The following is a 14,793-nucleotide window of genomic DNA, read 5'->3' on the forward strand; positions in this document are numbered from 1 at the left end:
GGTTAAGTGTCCGACTTCGGCTCAGGTCGTGATCTCGCGGTCCGTGAGTTCAAGCCCCGCGTCGGGCTCTGTGCTGACAGCTCAGAACCTGGAGCCTGCTTCTGATTCTGTGTCTCCCTCTCTCTCTGACCCTCCCCCCATTCATGCTCTCTGTCTCAAAAATAAATAAAAATTAAAAAAAAATTCAATTATTGTAGATGAAACTAAGCCATAGTTAGAAAATACTACTACTATCACCACCAATAAAAATAATCTCGAGAACAACAAAAATATTAATAGCAGCTAAGACTCATGGAGTGCTAATTATGTGCCAGGCTCTGTTTTATGCACTTCATATGTATTAATTTAGTGGTCCTGAACTCAGGCTGCCCATTATGGCCATTAGAATTGCCAAGGGAGAATAACAAAGAAAACGATGGCTGGATTTCACCCGCAAAAGAGACTCTGACCCAGATGGACTAGAATAATAACCTGGACATTGGTGAATGTAATGTGCAGCCAGCATTGAAAACAAATACATTAACACAATCCCGAGAACAATCCTGGAAGGAGAGAGTAATTATCTCTGTTTTGCAGCAAGGAAAATGAGACACGTGATACACAAGCAACAGGATTTGAACCCCAGTCTATCTCCAAAACTTGAGTTTTTTACCACTAAGCTCTACTACCCCTCAAAAAAGCACAAACCACTTAGTACTTGAGGGTGTGGTTTCATTCACATGGTATGCATAAAAGATCATTTCTATAATTTCTTTGCTGTTAGATTAAAAAAAACTTTGGGGCTGTCTGAGTGGCTCAGTCAGTTAAGTGTCCAACTTTCGATTTTAGCTCAAGTCAGTATCTCATGTTTTGCGGGTTCGAGCCCAGTGCTGTCAGCACGGGAGCCTGCTTGGGATTCACTCTCTTCCCCGCCCCACTCTTGCTCGTACACTCTCCCACTCTCTCTCTCTCTCCTCTCTCTCTCTCTCTCTCTCTCAAAATAAATAAATAAACTTAAAAAAAAATTTTTGCATAACCTTGGCTGTAAAAACAAACAAGGCTGTGATCCTGGAATTACTCTGCTTTGCACATGACTGGAAAGCTGAGCAAGCCTTAGCCAGTGCTGAAATCGGGGATTTCACTGTTTACTAAGCGTGATCTCCCCGGTTGGCTAACTTGGTGTCCCAGGATCCCTCCTGCAGTCAGCTGTCTCAGGGTTGGCCTGTACTTCTTCCTCACCCTTTATTTACCAAGAAAGTTCAAATAAATAATACAGGTACACACAGCAAACAGGAAAAGTTTCTTTTTTCAGCTGATATTTCCCCTCCAGGGCAAATAGGCTTGAAAGTTCAGAAGCCATTTGCCAGCAGTTTTCCTCATTGTACTCTTCACCTATTCTAGCTCAAACAGAGGCTAATAAAATACTCATTTAGTTTAAAAAAAAAAAAAAAAAGGCAGGAGGGGTAGTGGGGAATGAGAAGAAAACCCAATGCTGTGTTACCAAGAGGTTTATCTGGCTACCAGTCACATGAGTGACAACCTTGCATAAAGTAACCTGAATCTTGTCAGACCACAAAGCATTCTTCCTGCTGGCCAGAGGTGGCCTGTCTCAACGCCAAAGGCAAGAAATAAGGTGAGTAGAATTTAGTTGGGAGAAAAAAAATAGATGATAGCACTCTATCTGTTTACAGAGGAGAAATACTACCCTCTGAAATGCCGGGGGGCACAGGGTGTGACCCAGGCAGTTATCAGCTAACATGAGATGGGGAGTGTAAGGTAGGGGGGTTACACCAGTGACTTGGCAAGGAACAAGAGAGCAGAGGCAGAGTCACAAAGTGGCATCCAGACCTTCCACACTCTGTGGGGTCTGTGCCACTGTTCAAATAAGGCATCTCATGGTATGATTCGATCAAGGTGTTTTAGACAAGAGGACATGTACTGAGCACAATCCACAGCCCTCTGTGCTAGGTGCATGTCATGTGTCATCTCATGTGACCTTCACAACAATCCTGAAAGGGGGGTATTATTATTTCCCAGCAACATTCCAGTAGTAAATAGGTAGAATGGATTTGAAATGAGGTACATTCGCTTTTAAAACCTTCCACTCTGTGGCACACTATCTCTACCCTGGGCTTCAGGTTTATTTGGTGCAACCAGTCTCAGTGAAGGCACTTCTGAGCCACCATCAGGGAGGAGCACAAGGCAGAAGCTCCTTTGCTGGCAGGAATCGGGTTGTTCCCTAAGACTCTAAAGCTATGTGTAACAGTTCATTTCTGTAATTTTTTTGCTTTCTCGGGTTCTGCTTCTTGACTGGCTCCTACCATCTCCCCTCACATCCTAGGCAGATGGCAATGCCCGCCCCTGGTCACGTGCCAACTACTCTCAGAAAATTCTCCCACCCCAGAGAGGCTCCAGTCCACTTGACATAATTGTCCCAAAGCTTTTATTTCTGCTCCAACAGCTGAGTAATCAGTTCATGGGGTCATTTGGCCTTTTGTCACCCCCTTTTTGTAGCTATTCTCTGGGACTATATGATTAGCAGGTCAGGGAGAGACTTCTCATTCATTCAGGAAGAATGTATAGAGTATATACTATCAAGGGGGAAATGTTCTAGGTGCTGGAGACATAGAGATCACTAGAATTCAGTCCTTCCTTCCAGTGCCCTAGGGCTCTGCTCACTTGTTACAATGAGTACTGCCTGGAGACAGAGTCCCGAATTCTGAGCAAGAGCACCTGATTTCCTCATCTGTAACTTCCTTCATGGGAGAGCCAGGGCAGGAGCCCAAAGTCGGCAGTTTGACTCAGAATTGTTCTCTTTATTCCAATTATTTGGTGCTGTCTTCCAGAGGCTTCTGGTCTGAGAACTGTACTGTGTTTCCTTCACCCTACCTCTTTTTGGGAGCCAGACCCCTTTACAAAAGGTCAGGATGACAGGATAGGTATGTTAGGGCAGTCAGTGCCCTCTGATGAATGGAAACGGCTGCTCTGTTTGAGCAGCAGTTTGGAGACATACCCAAGGAATAAATAAAATGAATCGACAGTAAGAGAGGGTGAGAGAGAAAGAGGAAGATGGGGAGAGAGGGAGAGAGGAAGAAGTGGAGGAGGCGTAGGGGAGAAGGAAAGAAGAGAAAGGGGGAAGAAGAAGAGGAAGGAGGGGGAGAGAGAGATTTTTCAGGCAAAGTCCTTAGGCAGGATTGTTATTTGCATTCAGTAAAAGTCCTATTTCTCCTTGATTAAAAACCCACTTAATATCAGAGGGGGTGTGGCATATTTATTCACCGTTATTTCTTAGCAGTGCTCAAAGTTACAATGCACCTGTTACTAGAACACTGAAGTTGCCGTCAGAGATCCAGACAGGGCAGGAGAGGGGAGGGAGGGGAGGAGATTTAACGTGAAACTTGGCTTAACTTTCACAATTTCAGAATTACATTTGTTCCCTATTCCCTTCCCATTTTTCACTGTTTGTTTTTTGTTTTGTTTTGTTTTGTTTTTTAGCAAATTCTGAGTTCTTACACAAAGTTATCAGAAAGGATCTTTTTTTCCTTTATGGCTTACATAGAAACAGTTTCAAAAAAAAAAAAAAAAACTCCATCTGTTTCCTCAGCTTCCAATATAAAGCTAACCAACTGAGTATTACTCTTCATGTCAGAATAAAGACAGAGGTTTACATGAAATGCTCAGCTAGTTATAAATGAGAACATATTCCCTCACACACGTAAGAACAGTTCGGGAGCTGTGAATTTTTATAGTTGGTAGCAGATTACCTCTAACAACCAGGAAGGAAATATACATGCATTAGAAAACAAAAATTAAGCCAATATATACACCCAAAGACAAATCATAAAAACATATCCAAGTATACAAAACAGAATGAACAGGTATTTGAAGGCAGTTTCTGGGAAGATGTGAATGCCTTTTCATGAGATTACTTACCCACACAAGTAGAATTCCCCTTTCCTGAGGAAGAGCCTTCAGAACAGTCCCAGCCTTGCAGTACTGAGAGACTAACAAAACTAAATTTAAAAACTACTGGCAACAGAATGATAAGGAAGAGCAGCATAATCTTGATGGGCTTGAACTTTCAATAGAAAATAACTTGACTTTGTTCGAGCATAGCCCGGGCAAAGTCGGTCCGTCTGACCCCAAGCGTGTCCCCCTGGGTTGGCCTGCAGCCCTGGGGCATCTTTTAATCCGCTGTTTTGCTGTAGTCCTCCAGTTCTGTCTCCTTCAACTCAAGACAGCCTGAAAGGGACACTCCAGGAAAGATTTCTTTCTCTATGTTTTTGGGAAGTCCAAGTCCCTAAGAAATGCCTGACACCTTTATGACAAATTTCGCAGTTGAACAGCCACACTCTGGAAGCCTGCAGCTGACTTCGCTATGATAGGCAGAGCGGTGTAGGCAATGGCTAGAGAGAGAGAAAAGGAAAGAAGTGATGGAAAGTTCCAACAACGACCCTTGATGAGGCTGAAGGGAGAAATACAGAGACAGGATTGCTCCCCAAACAGTTTCTCTTTATGAAAAGTAGAATGACTCCCTTTCCTTTTTAAAGCCCTTTTGGCTCCACCTCCTCTCTCCCTTAGTGACACTTGAGTGAGCCTCTGTTTGCAAATGTGAATGTGGGCAATTCCACGCTACAGGAAAGCAGGGACGGCTGCCAGAGAGGAGATAACTGGCTACTCACCATAAATATTCCGGGCAGAACTAGGGAGAGAGCAGTTAGGGGGCTGTGGAGTTGCTCCCGGTGTCTTGGAGGTACCTGCAGAATAGTGACTAGGCTTTAATGTCTTGAAGGATAGAAACAAAGTTATTTTTTTTTGTAATGTTTATTTTTCAGAGAGAGAGAGAGAGTGAGCAGGGGAGGGGCAGAGAGAGAGGAAGACACAGAATCTGAAGCAGGTTCCAAGCTCCAAGCCCAACACAGGGCTTGAACATGCAGACTGTGAGCTCATGACCTGAGCCAAAGTCGGCGCTCAACCGACTGAGCATAATGGAAACAAAGTTAAACCATGCCGAAGGTGGTGAACAGCAGTGCCAATAATTCAGACTTAGGAGTAATTGATCATTCACAGGAGCAATATTAGAGCACAATGTCAACACCAGTGCACATTCCTGGAACTTAATCGTTTTTTCTCTCCTGTATATTTTATAGCGGAATTTGAAAGATTATTCTTTCCAAATCAAAGGGAAATCCCTGAAGCCAAATGAAGAGATACAGTATGCACAGACACCTTTTCTTTCAGCATGAGCATAATAAAACATCATGAGGGGCCAGGAGTGCAGGGAAAGGAGTGGGTTGTTATTATAGAGCCGTGTTGGAAAAAATAAGCTAATAGTGCAAAATCTGGGAAGCACTGGAAATCCAGCAGAGCTGAATGCTGTCCCTTCTCAGACAATTTAGGCTATCTTTTCATGTATCAGGGATAGAAAATAAAAGCCTGAAGCATCCACTGGCTATCTCCTCAACCACTTTGCACTTGGAGAAACAGCAGTTATTTCGTCGGGAGGACACCCAGGGTCCAGAAATATCCAGCAAGGGCAAACCATTTACACCAGAATTGATGGACAATGGAAATTTCTGCCAGTTTACTTCATCCTGGAAAACAAGCTTTCATGTAAGTTGCCCAGAGGTAGTGTTCCAAGTGCTAGTCGAAATGTAGATAAAGTGATAGTCACAAAAATAACAGTCACACTAGTGAACACCCATTCTGGAAGAGAACGGGAAGAACTCCAAGCCTTTTACGCATATTTAATTATGTCTTCATCATTCCTCAAATACTGGGTCACTTTCTGAAACAGCTAAAGTCAGGATTGCTCTGATTTTAGCCGGCCTCTGCCAGACAGCTCTGATTTCTTACAGGAGAAACAGACCCTGGCGGGCAGCAGAAGTCATGTGGGGGGATGTACGGAATATTCCATTGCTTTCTGAACTCACTTGGACTCAAGAGTCGGCGTGAGTGTCCTCCAAATAACCTGCACTAAGTTACCAACCTTGTTAAGCTTCCCCTTCAGCAAAATGCATTGTCAGTGTTCCAGGTGACAACAATTAGAAGGACAGTCAAGTATCAAGCTGGATTAGTCGAGAGGAGTGAGGAGGGTGGTATGAACACAAATAGGAAGTAATCCACAACTATATTTATTCTATTTGGATATGAATATCTCTCATATTATTCTAGGTTGTAAAAAGGCTCACTTTCCCAATTACATGCCACCTGGGCTGATGTTATCATTAATGTTGAGCATCAGCCCCTTAGGAGATGACAGAGTCAGCATGGCTATGGTGGACGCCAAGACTGGTGACTGATGTAAAAGATCAATCTCAGCTAATCCACAGACAATCCAGGGTTTCCCAGATAGCAAAATCTTAAGACAGCTACCCACCCAGAAAGGACTTGCAGGGGTATTTTATTGCTCCATAGTCTTACTCCTAGATAAAACTGAACCTCTCCTGGGCAAATGAACGTCCTCCTTATTTTAAAGTTGCCCAGAAATCAGTTTTATGAGAGAAATACCCACTTAGTTTCTGGGATTGAGTTAAATTAACTAATTCATTGATTAGTTAAACATCTATATCTGATAGGGCACTGTGTGGCGTACATGAAATAGAAGTCATGGTCCCCTAAGTTCAAGAGCTTGCTTAGGTGGATTAACAACAACAAAATATAGTTTATGAGTATGAGCTAATGAATGGCCAGTCACCAATTATTCTGGTGTCAGGAAGGAAGGGGCAACAGCAACAAACTGTGGACTGGAGCATGCAGTGAAGCTTTGTGTGATACACAGGAAATCTCAGATAAGCATAGGGAGGAAGAAGCATGCTGACAAGAGAATGTGGAACAGGAGTGGACAAAGTGGACAAAGAAAAGAAATGCTTTTTTATTAGATCCTCATGGGACACAGCTCGATGGGACCTGCTGGCAGGTCAGGAAGAGAATTAGGCATTAATGGCAAAGAGACATCTCTGAATGTTTTTAAGCATACCTGGACATCAGTAGGAAACGGAGGGGGGGGGGGGACTATCAGGAGACATGGTTATATGTGTTGGTCACCCTTCTTACTTTCCAGATAAAACTTTCCTACTGAAGCACAAAGCATCTAATTCTCCCAGGCTACCTATTTGCTATATGCACAGCTGCTATTATCACCACCACCACATCATCTACAGATTGCTCCCAATGAGCCAGGCATATAGGAAGTAGATGCTTTATTCACATCACCTCCAATCTTCCACATCACCTCGCCAGGTGGATATTATTGGTCCATTTCACAAACGAGGACACTGGACATCAGAAAGGCTGCGAGATTTTCCCAGTATCACACACAATTCAGAGTATATGAACTCTAAAGTCATTATTGTCTCCTTGTGAGCAGTGGTTTTGATCAGAATAAACAGGCTGGGGCATCATTAAAAGAAAGAGCAAAACTTAACTACACGTGTGTATATGACTGCAGGAACCAGAAGTGACAAGGCAGTGTATTTTGCTAAGAGTAACTATTAGCACTTAACATCCACCTGCAGAAACAAACTATTTCATGGACTACCTCTATCAATGACTGTAAGGTGAATCAGTGTAGTTCCTACAAGTTTGAAAACATTTTTTTTGCTTTTCAGAGAGAAAGCTGTTGGCATGTGTCTGGCATTCTTGGGATTCATATGTGGCAGAAACTGAAATGGTTTCAAGGGGAAGAAATTGGGAGAGACACAGTCACAAGAGTTAGCCACAAAAGGCAAATTATAATTTATCAAGATATAAATAAGAGATTTAAAAGTTTTATTGAAAAAGAAGGGCAATTGTGCTCCTTAGCATTTACCCCAATGAGCTGAAAATTTATGTCCACAAAGAGAACCTACAAATATTTATAGCAAGTTTTATTCATAATTGCCTACGGTTCAAAGCAACCAAGATGTCCTTCAAGAGAAGAATGGATAAATAAACTGTGGTATAGCCATACAATAGAATATTATTCAGGAATAAAATGAACCATCAAGCCACTAAAAACATGAGAAATCATAAATGCGTATTGCTAAGTGAAAGGAGTCAATCTGAAAAGCTACATACCATATGAATTCAACTTTATAACATCCTAGAAATGGCAAACCTATGGAAACAGTAAAAAGACCAGTGGTGGTCAGGGGTTGGGGTGGAGAGAGATGAACAGGGGGAGCACAAAAGATTTTTAGGGCAGTAAAACTATTCTGTATAATACAATAATGGTGGATACATGCCATTACATAATTATATATTTGTCCAAACCCCTATAATGTACAAGAGTGAACTCTAAACTATGGACTTCAGTTAATAATAATAATAATGTATCAATATTGGCTCATCAATTGTAACAAATGTAGAACACCAATGCAAGGTATTAATAATAGGGAAACCGAGGGCGGGGTGGGGAGGAATACAGCAATTCTCTGTACTTTCTGCACAATTTTTCTGTGACCCTAAAACTGCTTTTATGAAAAACAGTCTATTTTTTTTTTAAGAAAAAGAAAGGAGTCACTATCCACTCTCCAGGGAAGCAATGCTATACTTAACGCACACATCAGTTAATGCCATACTTCTACCAAATGAAATCAGATTTTAAAAAGCACTTGGTAAACAAGAGTAAAAGAGGAATCCTGCCCACCTGTCCTGGGGTGGACTTTTCAGTTAAGTCCACCCCAGTCACCTAGAAAGGTTCCTCTGACCGAGAGGAAGAAACAAGACTCCAGAAACTGAACAAATAAAAAAGAAGAGCAGAGCAATCTATAATCTATAATTTATAATTCTATGAGGCAGCAACAAAATTTAAGTCTAAAAGAACAGCTCATTTTAGACTGCATTGCATTTATTTACATAATCTCAGCATGCCTGTTTGTTTGCAACCTGAGGAGTTTCTTGGGTGAAATTTGAAACTGGCCCTTGTACACGCATCCTGGGCTAGGAGAGACAGAAGAAAGAGGCAGGCCACTCCAGATTGACAGGTGGCAGTTTTTTTGTTACTGTTGTTGTTACTCCTGAAATTCAGAATCTTACTTAGAATCTACTTAAAGTAGGGGGAAAAAACCATGTCAAGAAAGACCAGGTGGAAAATGGATTTCCAATAAAATGGAATTTGGGGGCAACAAAGGTCTAAAACGCCACAAAAGAGAAATGGCACCACAATTTTACTTGAACGATGGCTAATTACTTGCATTTTTGGCATTGTTAATCACTGAATCTGGGTTTTCCTCTGAATTCCACATAGAACATGCACTGCACAATTTTATCGTAAAATACCTGCTTTTTACACACATTTTAGGATAAGCTAGGGAGGCGGCAGTTTCAATAAGCAAGGAAACTTACTTACATAGGAGGCTTAACACAGGAGGCTGCAAGACGAGTGCACCTCTGCACTCCCTCGCCAAAATGTTAAGAGTTTATACAGAAGCCTTACCTGGGTTCTCTCACATGTATTGTACAGATAGTCTCAACAACACTTTGCTCTCTCAAGGTTGCATCTTTGAAATGGCTCCGGCTACGGGAACCATGAGCGGAACATATATTCCAAGTCCAGGACAGGAGGTGAGGAGCCTCTAACTGCGTGGTCCCGCCCGCGGGTCAACTGGCGGTCAGATCCTCTTGACGACCTTCTCCAGCAATACCTCCGTCGTCATTCTCTCAGGTATTTTTAACTTCTAAAATGGTAAGGTTTAGGGAAAGAACCTCTGGCTTTTTATGTTAAATCATCCACGGTACAATCTTTCCGCTGACCTTGAGTTCCGACGAATCTGTAAGACGCATAGTTGTTACTAAGTACAGAGCGTTCGAAGGCTGACGGGAGTACTAGAGACGCTGTAAACTTCATGTCATTCAAACTACTTGTTGGAAACTTATGAAAATGCAAACCACAGTTTGCCGTTCTTCCTTTGTTCTTATTGTATTTATAAAACTGTGAAACAGTATCTTCTTTCTCTTACCTCCAAGGAGAGAAATTATTTGGGGGTAAATAATCATAGTTTACCACTTAAAATTGGAAGGATAGATGGTGGAAAATATTTGAGTAAATGATATATTTTTAAAATTTCAAACACCAGAGAACTAAAATAAATTAATATTGCTTTCATTTGGTTTTCCCAGCCTGACTTCTAATTTAGATGCATTCATTTTTTGTTTTTATTAAAATAAAATTCATGCAGGGGTGCCTGAGTGGATCCGTTGGTTGGGCATCCCACTCTTGATTTTGGCTCGGGTCATGATCTCACAGTCATGGGATCGAGCCCCACATTGGGCTCTGTGCTGGGCATGGAGCTTGCTTGGGATTCTCTCTCTCTCTCTCTCTCTCTCTCTCTCTCTCTCTCTCTCGTCTTTCCAAAAATAAAATAAAGTAAAATAAAATTTATGTAAAGAGAACAGATCTTGTGCGCAAAGTCTGATGTTGGTAAATGTATGTACACATTTAACAAACACTATGACCAAGATGTAAAATGTTTGCAGTACCACCAAATTTTCCCTTGTGCTCTCTCCAGTCAGTCCCACCCCCATCCACAGGCAACCGTTGTTCTAGTTTCTATCATAGTTCAGTTTTATCTGTTCTTGAATTTGATATGAATGCAGTCATACAGTAGGTTCGCTTTTGTATCTGATTTCTTTTGTTCAACATGTTTTTTGACATTCGGCCATGTTGCATGTATTGGTACTTCTTTCTTTTTTATTGCTAGGAGTATTCTTTAGTATGAATATATAGCAATTTGTTTATCCATTCACCTATTGATGGACGTTTGGATTGTTTTTAGGTTTGGCTCAATGAATGTTTTTATTTCTGTTTAGTTAATACCTAATTTCTGGTTCATAGGTTAGGGTTTAACTATGTTTAACTTCATAAGAAGCTGCCAAACATTTTTCCCAAAGGGGCTGCTCCATTTTGTGCTCTTATCAGCAACACATGTGAGTTCTGGTTCTCCCACATCCTCACCCACATCTAGTATTGTCCATCTTTTTAATTTTAAATATTTTAATAAGTGTGACTTAACATTACATTGTAATTTTAATTTGCCTTTCCCTGATGAATGATGGTGTTGACCATCTCTTCTTATGTTAATTGATGATTCACCTTTTGTCAGTTGTCTATTTGTATCTTTTGCCCATTTCTTTATTGGGTTTTTAAAAAAATTTTTTTTAATTTTTTAATTTATAGTTCTTTATATTCTGGATATAAATTCATATCTGTGTATTTCAAATATATAAATATGTATATCAGCTCTGTGTATTACAAATATTTTCTCCCAAGCCATGTCTTGTCCATTCATTTTCTTAATAGTGTCACTGATGAGCAAAAGATTTTAAGTCTGATGAAGTCCAAGTTATTAATTTTTTTCTTTATGGTTACATTTTTTGTATGTGTTTTTTCAAATAAGTTATTGCTTATTCCAAGCTCAATATATTCTGATGTTTTTTTCTAGGCACTTTAGAGTTTTAGCTTTTATGTTAGGGTTTGTGATTCATCTTTACTAATTTTTGTATATTATGTGAGGTTGGAGTAGAGGTTTATTTTTCTCCACATATGTATATACTGAATATATACTTCAATTTGGGGAGAACGACATCGTAACAATAATAAGTCTTCCAGTCTATGAACAGCCTATATTTCTCCATTTATTTTAAGTCTTCTTTATTTTCTCTCATCAATGTTTTTCACTTTCCAGTGTAGAGTTTTACATATCTTTTGTTAAATTTATTTGTATTTTATGTTCTTGAATGTTCCTATACATGAATAGTTTTTCAATTTTCTTTTCTTTTTTTAAAATTTTTTTTAATGTTTATTTTTGAGAGACAGACAGAGCATGGCTGGGGAAGGGGCAGAGAGAGACACAGAATCCGAAGCGGGCTCCAGGCTCTGAGCTGTCAGCAGAGAGCCTGACTTGGGACTTGAACTCACAGACCGCGAGATCATGACCTGAGCCCAAGTCGGATGCCTAACCGACTGAGCCACTCAGGCACCCCCAATTTTATTTTCTATTTGTTTGTTGCTCTTTTATGGAAATAAAATTGAGTTTTATATATGGACTTAATATCCTGCAGCCTTACTAAATATTTCATTATATAAGGAGTTTTTTTCAATGAATCCAAAGTCTAATGTGTTTCTCCCACAATACCAGATGTAAAATTTAAAATAAGACACATAGTCATGTTTTTTTCTCAAATATCAGCTGCCAAATATCAGCCATCAGTCAGGAGCCACATCAGGAAAAAGACTGGAAAAGAAAACCTCTAACTGGCCCTATGAAAAGTAGACATTAATTACATTTTATGGAAGGTAAATCTGAAGTTGGAGAAGCTAAGGATCTGACCCAAAGTCTCAGAACTGTTGAGTGATGGAAATGGTATCGAGTGATTGAGATAGACATACGCTCCAAGTCTGTCTGACTCTAGAACTTGTGCCTAAACCACTAGTTTCTAGGACTTCTTTTATTTTGCTAAAAATGCCAAGATGGGCACCATCCCCCATGCCAGCTCCTGCGACCAGGGCACCAACAGGAAAATATGAGTTACCCTGTCCATCCTCCTATTCTCTTTTGCCAACTTCTTGGTGTCTCCCCTATGTTGAGAATTCCACCTGATAAGGTCCCTCTGGCTGCTGGTTGTGTTGTTTGAAAAATGAAGTAGTCTTTTTCAGTGATCCATAAAGATGTGCCTGGAGATAATAAGAAAAAGAGGCAGCCATTACATTAAATAAATAGATGTCCTGACCATCAAGGAAGTTTAATTCAGTACTCAAGACAGGGAAGTCAAATGTGAATGTAAGAAAACAACCTGAAGAATGAATGCAAGTGTTTGTGGCATAACCAATAAATGGTGTTATTCCAAACTCTACACAAAGACTTTACATATATTGGAGAAAGAGGAGAGGAAGAGATTTAGCCACTTTTGCTGAGACCAAGACATCTTGGAACAATTGTTTAAACACTTGAATCTCAGATCCTGTGATAGCTCACCTGAATTAAATCTATGCCATGGAAAGGATTCATTCTCTCATAGGTCACCTGTGGCTCCAGTTTCCCTGGATGCATTCATGTATTCATTTTAGCCCTTTCATTAAATATATCTGCTAAGCCAAGAATAACAAAATTATACAACTGTGGCATTGTACAGATAAAATTTGTGGGTGGTATTTTTAAACTATGCATCAGAATCTGACTGCCTTATTTATTGAAAGGAAAATTACATTGCTTCCAGGGAGTTTGGGAACTATCATCTTCATTCTTAATCCTCTCAAATGAAGGAAATTACAATATAAAATTGAGCTCACTATGCATATAAACAAGTAAAATGATGGCCTCAGTCCTCCCACGTGTGCTGAGGCAAAAAGAAGCATTGAGATTATCTTATCTGGGCCTTAGGCTATAGCTTGTCCAAAATATAACTTCCAGAAGGGATCCACTTTATAATTATGACCAAAATGAACAGAACTGAGATTTGTGATTGCCTGGCCCACTCACAATATAGCAGACTTTGGCATGATTCCTGGCTTATATTCTTATTCTATATATTAGGAAATAATATTTTTTATTTCTCACCAGTTAGATAAGTGGTCAGTTTAATATAACACATATGTTGATCTTGTATCAAAATAAGTCTGACCTTTAAAAGCCAACTTGCATTTGGTACAACTCTTTTAGCAAGCAATTTGGCAACACATTTCAGAGCCATAAAAATATTCATAGGCGGTGACCGTGTAATCTCACACTTGGCAATTTCTCCCTAAAGGAATAATCTCTCCACAAAAAAAAGAAGTTATAATCATACAAAAAGGTATTGTAATATTACTCATGGTAGCAAAAATTAGAAAGAGTGTTCATTTACAATAACAGAAATAGTTAAGAAATTATGAGAATATGATATACTCATTAAAAGGGAAATGTTTGTTGCAGTATTAATAGAAAAAATACAAATGCTTATCTGTCCTACAATTATAGTATTTATTATTTTTGAAAAACAGATAAAAGACACAGAAAAACTGATAGTGATTTGTTTGAATAAGCAGTAAGTTTATGGGTGTTCCTTCCTTTTTAAGTTAAGATTTGGTTGTGTAAGTTGTAATTTTATGTATTTATTTTTTGCCCATAATCCAAACTTCATTGAAAAACTGACACCAAAATAGGAGGTCACTGTTGTATACTTTAAAAAATTAAACATAGGGGCGCCTGGGTGGCGCAGTCGGTTAAGCGTCCGACTTCAGCCAGGTCACGATCTCGCGGTCCGTGAGTTCGAGCCCCGCGTCGGGCTCTGGGCTGATGGCTCAGAGCCTGGAGCCTGTTTCCGATTCTGTGTCTCCCTCTCTCTCTGCCCCTCCCCCGTTCATGCTCTGTCTCTCTCTGTCCCAAAAATAAATAAACGTTGAAAAAAAAAAATTAAACATAATTTAATTATCTTGGTAGAGTGACTTGAATTACTGAACTGATAAGGCGTTCTGCAATGTAACACAAATTCAAGAGGTTATGTGGATCATTAGTGTTGCTTTCTTCTAGTTGAGCACCCTTCTGTGAGTCTGGCCTTCCCTCCTGTTGGCTGGTCCAACACTGTTGAACAGCCTACACAAAGAACCATCTGAGCATGGCTGAAAACTGTGATAATCTTGTAATAACCTAGACATTTTACATCCATAAAATAGGAGTTTGGGCTTTGAACTAACCGTTTCTTTTTATGTTTTTTCTTTTCTTCTTCCAAGGACAGTGTACTAAATCTCTAGCCAAAGCCATGTTGATCCTTTCTCATTCCCAGCCAGTCCCAATCTTTAAGGCTAAAGTTGTAATTTTAAAACAAACTTAGTAAGGTGCACCTGGGTGGCTCAGT

General features: G+C 40.0%; 1 protein-coding gene, 1 long non-coding RNA gene and 1 pseudogene across 10 annotated transcripts in view; 1 reads left to right on the top strand and 2 right to left on the bottom strand.

Annotated features, from left to right (window-relative positions):
• EGF (epidermal growth factor) overlaps positions 1-4,508 on the bottom strand; it is a 104,234-nt gene extending 99,726 nt beyond the window's left edge. For 6 of the 7 annotated variants that reach the window (XM_086704403.1, XM_086704406.1, XM_086704400.1 and 3 more), the window contains exon 1: positions 3,913-4,507. In XM_086704403.1, the coding sequence (XP_086560529.1) occupies positions 3,913-4,039 (127 nt within the window). In that variant the 5' untranslated portion in view covers positions 4,040-4,507. Of the gene's footprint in view, positions 1-3,912 lie in introns of all 7 variants that reach the window. The other variant, XM_086704405.1, reaches the window with a different exon arrangement.
• A 4,844-nt stretch (positions 4,509-9,352) lies between these two features.
• LOC147581822 (uncharacterized) overlaps positions 9,353-14,793 on the top strand; it is a 60,687-nt gene continuing 55,246 nt past the window's right edge. For 2 of the 3 annotated variants that reach the window (XR_015250296.1, XR_015250295.1), the window contains exon 1: positions 9,353-9,625. This is a non-coding gene — a long non-coding RNA (uncharacterized LOC147581822). The remainder of the gene's footprint in view (positions 9,626-14,793) is intronic. The other variant, XR_015250297.1, reaches the window with a different exon arrangement.
• Positions 14,352-14,774, bottom strand: LOC112858610 (small ribosomal subunit protein eS27-like pseudogene; annotated as a pseudogene).

Source organism: Puma concolor, chromosome B1 (assembly GCF_028749965.1).
Source record: "Puma concolor isolate L17-30 chromosome B1, mPumCon1.1.hap2, whole genome shotgun sequence".
Taxonomy (NCBI): Eukaryota; Metazoa; Chordata; class Mammalia; order Carnivora; family Felidae; genus Puma; species Puma concolor.